This window comes from Nasonia vitripennis, chromosome 1, assembly GCF_009193385.2.
Source record: "Nasonia vitripennis strain AsymCx chromosome 1, Nvit_psr_1.1, whole genome shotgun sequence".
Lineage (NCBI taxonomy): Eukaryota > Metazoa > Arthropoda > Insecta > Hymenoptera > Pteromalidae > Nasonia > Nasonia vitripennis.
Window position 1 is genome coordinate 36984603 of NC_045757.1, and position 8585 is coordinate 36993187.

The following is an 8585-nucleotide window of genomic DNA, read 5'->3' on the forward strand; positions in this document are numbered from 1 at the left end:
TGTCTGCCCGTTCTCCCGAAAATTTTCGAGAGCCTCTATCAATCTTCGGATTATTTCGCTCATGCATTAAGCGAATATTCCTTTCCGCATAGAAGTGTGAATCGCTTTGTGGGAAGTTTAATTTATTCCTGGCACACCGAAATCGTTTCTTTTTCCCTCCTGACTTTGAGAGTGACCGATGCTTCTGAGAGAGAAGTTGAAGTTCCTTAATTACGATTTATAATTGGATTTTAAATAGACTTCCCCGAGTAGGTGTTTCCAAACTAGATTTACTTCGAAAAGTTAAAATTACCTTCCTCTCATATATTATGCCCGTCGAACGGATTGAAATATGCAAAAGTTTCATCAATATTCGACTAGATCGGTCTCGCAAGGACACAATCTCTGATGCTCGCGCTCACGAAGGATCGATTTCATCGGCCTGCACGGGGAGATCAGGGCACAGTCGGAGGGCCTTCGCCGTAAACACTGAGCTTATCAGCGAGTCGTAAATTTAAACGTCGATGCGCATTTGGTTCTCGTCCGTGCGACGGGACGATTTTCGGGACCTCGCTAGCACTACTGCCGCCGAAAAAGCTTCGGCTCTCGATCTCGAGCGAATGCATTTTTTTCCTTCCGAGACGTCACCCACCCACACACGCGAGCAAGCGAACCACGTCTCCGAGAATTCGACATCGATTTTACGGAAGATTGCAAGAGAGGACCGTAAATGTTCATTTGCCGGGAAAGCTCGCGCGGACAAAAGTATACGAGGGAAGATGTATGGACTGCTGCGCAGTGGCACATAAGCCTCAGGCGCGAAAACAATACGCGCTATAAGTCTCTTTCTCTCGGTTTTACTTGCATTTCCAAGCTCCGCTGCTTTGGAGTCGGTTAATTACTTTCATATTTCCCGCTGGTCTTTTTACGAGCCCAAAGCACAGAAACGTAAACTAGCTTTCGCGTCAGATTGACAAAAAGTCGGGGCTTACGGACGAGGGGAAAACGAGCAAGAGGAGATAGCAGCATTTTTACGTGGCGCATCAGTTTCCTTTGCGCGGCGGGTATATCGCGAATGCGGCCGCCGAATATTAACTCGAGGGATTTCTCTCGATTGAGCGCGCGCGCTGTTCGGGAAAAAGCGCGAGCCGCTGTGAAATATTGGAAAGCGAAACGCCGTGACGGAATAAGTCGGCGCAGCGTTTGAATAACAAGTGGGCTTGCACGCGCGCGACAAGGCTTTGTCATTTTCGGGGAGATGTTTTTCCCCGAGGAATACTGATCGAACTCATTCGAAGAATGTTTTGTTTTTGAAAAAAAAACACCTATATAAACAGTACACTCACTCGTATATAAAGGACATTCGCAGGAACACGGTTTATCGCAAGCTTCCAAGGTGACCAATCTTTTATCGGTAATAAATGAGCCAGTATTAGAGTGAGATATTAAGTGTGTTGCGCTTCGGGAGTAATAGGCGCGTTCTGGCGAGAGCTGATACGTTCGCGCGATGAAACCAGCGTTCTCTCGACTCATTTACCGCGCACTTTCAACTTTTATCGTCGTGGCACGTTTTCAAACTTGCTTATACGGACTTGGAAGTTGACAGTTGGTTTGACAGAGAACGTTTTTTGTTTTTAGAGACCTATCAAATCTTTAGCGTTGACAATATATATATATATATATATATATATATATATATATATATATATATATATATATATATATATATATATATATATATATATATCTTGTCAACGCTACCGACACGACGTTGCGAAAAGAATAATAAAGCATACCATAGATTATTTTAACCACGTCGAGCTACTTCATAACAGTTCGGCACTGGATCGACTCGAGCAGAACCGAGCAATATTGACACAACCGTAATCAAGATCCGATATCGGCGACAGGCAGCCGAAAGCACTTCTGGCCCTATATCCCCGGAAGTTCCCTATACGAGCGGCTCGTGATGCACAACGGTGAGCAGCGCATCAATCTCTGTAGTGCACCTCGAGAAGCGGGAGCCAGAAACAGCGTCAACCGTCTCCTTGTTATAGCCCCAAATTCCAATTAATATCCAAATTAGCGTTCGCAGTCGAACGGCGCGTATCAACATCTCTCGTCCGTCCGTCTATGCACAGAGCTTCTGCTCTCTTGCTTCCTCTCGACGCGCGCAGCATAACCAATGTCAAGTCGGCGCGGATATACAATATGCGTGCGCGCAAAGGGCCGCCGCAACGAGCGCTTTACCTCGCGTAATTGTCGCGATGAATTGCCTTGGCTTGACATTCTGCATATATTGATAATTACTCGAATAGGGCTCGAAATTGAGGGTGTAACTTTGGGGACTCGCGTGATTGGATTGCGCAATTTTGCATACTCGATGTGTTTCATGAATATCTTAAACCACTGCGAAAGACTGAAAATCATCTAAACGTTCACACCTCACGTATTATCACTTTCTCGCACCTGCTTTTCCTTTGCAAGCTCTGCACACATCTACATCAACTCGCTCGGCAAAGTGTTGGATATACAATACGCAGTACAGCTGTTTTGAAGGCTTTGAAATCCGGCTCGTAGCGAGTCTAGGGCAAAGAATGAGAAAAGGAGACCCGAATCGAGCGCGTGCGGAGCCACACACAAGGCACTGGAGCGTGACAAAAGACATTGCGGTGTGGGGAGAAAAAGCGTCGCGCCTAAACCACGATTCGTTCCTTTTCGTGCGGCAAAAGGCTTTGCTCTATTGTTTCTCTCCTCTCTTAATATTAGCTTAGTCCAACGACTCCTCGCGTAGTTTTCAAGCTCGCTCGACCGAAAACGCGTATGAGTACATAAATTCGAACGTCAGAGTGCTACATTACGCGGGTGCTTTCGCGCTGAGGAATCCCGACAAAGAAACTCCGAAAATCCGGAAAATCATCCGTTATGCTTTTATGCTTCCTCCGGACACCTACTACCCACATCGAAATGCTGTAGCGAGAGGAACTGTGGAAGTCAAGGCCGGCCGCGTCACGACGTTCGAGGACGACTTGCAGTTGTGTGTGTACCCTTGAATCGGGTAAAAGATGCACCCGTCCGTTCTCGCGCAGCTATATACTCATATGGTCGAGTGGCTGCGATATAAGCGTGCGCTGAGAATTTTCAAAAGCCAGGGACGATCCCTTGGCGCGAGTCAATATTTCATCATCGATACAAAAATACAGCATAAAATAAACTGATGCGCTACTTTGCGGGGATGTCGAATCAAAGAGAGTACACTCAAAGCCCGGGAGCCCAATAGCTTGATTAGAGAAAGGACATCTAGACGACGAATCCGTTGCTTCGTTCTCTTTAGAGCATTTTACCCGATCGGTCTATTCCCCCTACGAGCCCCGAAAGCTCTTCAGCATATTATCGACGAATAAAAAATCCACGACTGCCGAAGGTGAATACTTGGCACGTCGCCAGGAAGGCGACCCACATTCGGTCATGCGGAGTCGCATACCTTTGCCGAGCTGATTTTCGCAAAATCGTCCGAGTTTTTGTGCACTTAACAAGACGGAGTCTGGTCGAGACGGGCGTTCGTCGATTTTTTAAATGGAAATGAGATCTTTCTGGCAATGGCATATGAACAAATATAATAACAAAAAGTGGCTGGTATTTGAAGTATGCGTCGCTTTTATTCTCATTTTCGCATATTAGAGGTTATTAAAAGCTGCTCTTTGAAACTGAACCGATGATTTATGAAGGTATACATTAATGCTAGAGTGTTTAATGCTAATTAAATGCGAGCAAGCTTCGATCGATAAAAAGCTGATTTCATAATTATTCCAATTATTTTCGCAGAACATTTTGCAGCGTTTAAAAACGACCTTTCAAGTAAAATTAAATTGAACCATAATATTTCATTGAAGTTTATAAAATTATGAAAGATTACGCTAAGATAACAATAAAAATTATCATCGCTGAACAAATAATAATAAATCATACCCCGGATCACACGAGACCCTCATAAAATTAATCGAACGCAGTATCTCTCACCTGATATTCATCGGTAAACAGTCGTTAATCATGCAAACGCAAACCAAAACGCGACCGAGCTCGCTAAATTATTCTCCCCCTCGTGCTTAATTAGCCCGCGAAACCGGCACCCATGCGACACATCGATGCACGAAATAAACTTTCCTGTGTAACCGTGTTTTTTTGCCCATCACACACGTGGGCACATAATTTATAGGCGCGATGCCTAGATGCGCGCGTGAAAATTCATGCGTGGCTGGCTTTAATATCCTCAGAGCCATAAATCGTACGGCAGGAACTCGCCGGGACTATCCGGAGGATTGTCCTCTCGTTGACCTTAGAATACGTGTATGTATTTTCCGAGGGTGGAAGCGCGATGTTTATCACGACTTTCTTATGGAGAGGGATTTTTGCCTCCTGGCGAGGAATTAAGAGCGGAAGAGAGATGACGCCTCACGTAGGAAACGAAAATGAAACATACACTTGTACTAGAGTGATTTTTGCGAATAAAATGAAACTCGAAGGTATCACTGAATTGTAATATAAGACACGTATCATTTTTAAAACAAAATGAATTTATGAATAAAAAAATGTGCGTATGACTATAATATTAAACTATGTGTATCGTGTGACAAATAGTTTTTTTGTGATACGATTAGGGTTATTTCGCTGGCTTGATAAATAAATACGAGATAGATTGGATGAGAAAACGATAGTACTTTATAAATTTTATAAGAGAACTTGTTCAATTTAGAATATTGTCTTTTTCTTGAATTATCTATATTTAAAATAAAACTACCATCTGATATTTACATAAAATTATCAAAAAGATTGTTTTACACAGATTATGTTATTGATAACAAATTGTAAAAAATATTTATTCCTGAGTTACAAGTAGATCATATAATAAGGTTCGATAGAAACATTTCATTATTCAATATTCGTAATGCGATGTTTTAATAAAATGAGGCATTAGTGATATTAATATCATTATTGACATTTTTTCGAGGAATAAATAAAAAAATATTAATATATTCGTAGTATTAGAAAGGTCGGGTTAGGCTGTAATTATTCTATTATAAATTTATTTTTAAAATCTTATAGATAAGTCTGTAAGAGTATTTTATGCACAACGTCTTATGATAACAAAATTAAAGTATCCCGTTTTTTACTAATCAAATGAACATTACGACGCATGCACACAAACATGTAAATGATAAGTTATAAGTAAAAAGTGAAAAATATGAATTATTTTCATAACTTAACTACTAGAACTTTCTAAAATACTGATTGAGTGATCAGTAGAAAAAACTGATGTAAAAGCATGTTGGTATTCACCAAGCCGAAAAATAATAGTGTTATGTTTGACGCTTAGTCAAGTTTATAGATTTTATATATGTCGAACTGATTATTCATGACAACGCTACATAATTTCAATCGCAAGAAATATAATTATTAAATCTTTTTAAAACACATCAACAACTTTCAGTTGAGAAATATTTTACAAGGCCATATTTTTATTCACTTTTACAACGCAAGTATAATTTATACAAAATATATATCAGAACAATCAAACATACAGTTATAAGAGAGCCTAATAACCATTTGTTAGTGCTAGACTCAACAACGACTGCTTGAGGTTCTTCGGGTTTCTCGTTAGGATTTCCTGTCGGTTCTAAAGTAGATTCTGCTGATTCTAATGTGGTGGACTCTGTAGATTCTACGGTAGTGGTTTCAGCAGAAGAGGTTTGGCCAGGTTCTGTGGGCTTTCCATTAGGGTCTTCCGATGAGCTTTCCGTAGAAGAGGTTTGGCCAGGTCCTTCGGGCTTTCCATTAGGGTCTTCCGATGAGCTTTCCGTAGAAGAGGTTTGGCCAGGTTCTTCGGGCTTTCCATTAGGGTCTTCCGATGAGCTTTCCGTAGAAGAGGTTTGGCCAGGTCCTTCGGGCTTTCCATTAGGGTCTTCCGATGAGCTTTCCGTAGAAGAGGTTTGGCCAGGTTCTTCGGGCTTTCCATTAGGGTCTTCCGATGAGCTTTCCGTAGAAGAGGTTTGGCCAGGTTCTTCGGGCTTTCCATTAGGGTCTTCCGATGAGCTTTCCGTAGAAGAGGTTTGGCCAGGTCCTTCGGGCTTTCCATTAGGGTCTTCCGATGAGCTTTCCGTAGAAGAGGTTTGGCCAGGTTCTTCGGGCTTTCCATTAGGGCCTTCCGATGAGCTTTCCGTAGAAGGTGTTTGGCCAGGTTCTTCGGGCTTTCCATTAGGGTCTTCCACTGAGTTTTCCGTAGAAGGTGTTTGGCCAGGTTCTTCGGGCTTTCCATTAGGGTCTTCCACTGAGTTTTCCGTAGAAGGTGTTTGGCCAGGTTTTTCGGGCTTTCCATTAGGGTCTTCCACTGAGTTTTCCGTAGAAGGTGTTTGGCCAGGTTCTTCAGGCTTTCCATTAGGGTCTTCCACTGAGTTTTCCGTAGAAGGTGTTTGGCCAGGTTCTTCGGGCTTTCCATTAGGGTCTTCCACTGAGTTTTCCGTAGAAGGTGTTTGGACAGGTCCTCCGGGCTTTGCATTAGCTGAGTTTTCCGTAGAAGGTGTTTGGCCAGGTTCTTCGGGCTTTCCATTAGGGTCTTCCACTGAGCTTGCTGCAGCTTCCGGATTTTCGTTTACTGTAGATTCGTCCGCTTTAGTAACGTCTAACAATAGTCTTGAGTTTGAATTTATTTTAACTGCATTATTAGAGAGATCATCTACTGGATACGCGTGAATGGTGTAGACTATCAATGCAGATAGCAGAACTGCGCGTATCACTGCCATACTGAAAATATGCAGAATATTTTTACTCTCATTTTATTAAGTTAAATTGTTAGCTTAAATGATATGTTAAATTTTTGTATGGTATCACTTATTATTTATAAAAATGAAAAATTACATATCTAAAGAAAAATAAATCTAATAATCTGACATAGTGCAAGTGAGGGAAGTATAAATATTTTAAATTTACAAATTGTTAAAATAATAACGCAAATCGTACATTATACATTTTTTATGAGCTTATCATATATTTGTCTAGGTACGTATAACCTTCACGACCACACTTGTTCACAGTACAAAGTGACAAATATCTCGTCTCAGTGAAATTGTTTCTGTATTGAGAACTGGATATAATGCGATATAATGCTTAGTACGCTGCTTGCGTCGGATAACACTTCCAAGAAAAAATCAATATTTTACTTTTAACATAGGATACACCTATCCTTTTTTTTACTGATTTATAATCTCTCATTATAAACTCAAAATTTGAACAATAAACCATTTTAATTTTATTATATAGCAAAGTCAGTTTTATGAAAAAATAATATATTAAAAAAAATATATTAAAATAATAATCACTCAATAGTAAAAGTCCATCAGTTGCAAATTGAATGCCCAAACTGTATTGATTTTAACACATTTTATTAAAATAATAGGTAATAGGATGTGCTGTCAAAATTGTGATACATTAAAAGATTTGATTTTGGATGAATGAATAAAGCAGTTAATATAAAGAAGTAAATATCTGCAAATACCTGTCTTGTGTGTGCTGTTCACTGTCCGAATGACCACTAACAAGTGAAAGGTACCTGTGCTCGGTTCTAACATATAAAATTGGTTTCATCAGATTGTTATCATGTGCTATGATAAGTGTAGATAATACAGGCGCTCCTATATTTTAAAGATTGTATTTGATAAATTTCTACCAGCTGCGATAGTATTGGACGTTATTAAAGTCTACATAAATTTAAGAGTTTTTTTACCCAACGTAATTTATTCATGAAAATTAGAACAGAAATGTGTCCAATAACTATAAACCTATTTAATATTTATTCATACTTATTCGATCAAACGAGTTCTATACATCTTTAGTGTGATGTTAAACTACGTGATCGTACACCTGTAGAATAGCGGAGAATCATCTCGTATAAATAGACAAAATATAAGGCATTGCGAAGACTCAAACTAAAAATAGAACTCTTGAATACAGTTATTGCAGCTGCATACGCTTTAATCTAAATTTACGGATCATGAATTAAATTTTACAAATTCTCTCGACGCATATGCTGTTCAGTAGTAGTGCCGCGTCGTTGTGGTTCGAGACAAAATAATACAACGGTGAGCTGAAGTTGCAAGGAATTATTCTAGATACAACTATTTTTTTTAAGTAAATAACGGTTATACATGAATTGATCCTTCTATTTGTTTCTTAATAAAAACCAAATGAAATGTGCTCAACAATTTATATTCATACGTGGTTCTTTTTATTCTTCGGCAAATTTTAATTTGATTTCACAAAAAAAGGTGTAAGTTGCCGCAAAGGTAAAAAAACTTTACGGATATGCTAATTTAAAAAAGAGTATACTAACATGTTAGAACTATTATATTTACTTTCTCAGTGCATTCATAAAAAATTTCAAAATAACTTCTAAGTAAATATACATACATTACGAATACTTCACGAAGCCATAATTTTTCTACAATGATTCACCCCCCCCCCCCCCCCCCCCACGTCATGAAAAACAATCGTCTCCTCATGTTGCCGCAGTCACTTATCATCCAAGCAACAAACGTTCCGCGCAACGTCGCCTT

General features: G+C 39.8%; 1 protein-coding gene across 1 annotated transcript; it reads right to left on the reverse strand.

Annotated features, from left to right (window-relative positions):
• Positions 1 to 5477: 5477 nt before the first annotated feature.
• Positions 5478 to 7653, reverse strand: LOC116415827 (basic salivary proline-rich protein 1-like). The gene is made up of 2 exons (XM_031921241.1): positions 7529 to 7653; positions 5478 to 6777 (listed from the first exon to the last, which is right to left on the reverse strand). Exons 1-2 carry the CDS (start codon positions 7615 to 7617, stop codon positions 5496 to 5498), a joined length of 1371 nt encoding a protein of 456 aa, XP_031777101.1. The 5' UTR covers positions 7618 to 7653; the 3' UTR covers positions 5478 to 5495.
• Positions 7654 to 8585: the final 932 nt, after the last annotated feature.

Excerpts from the sequence above, each read along its gene's own strand:
- LOC116415827 (XM_031921241.1), bottom strand. The coding sequence starts at position 7,617 with ATGAAACCAATTTTATATGTTAGAACCGAGCACAGGTACCTTTCACTT. Across the intron at positions 6,778-7,528 it reads GAACAGCACACACAAGACAG|TATGGCAGTGATACGCGCAG; the intron begins GTATTTGCAGAT and ends GCATATTTTCAG.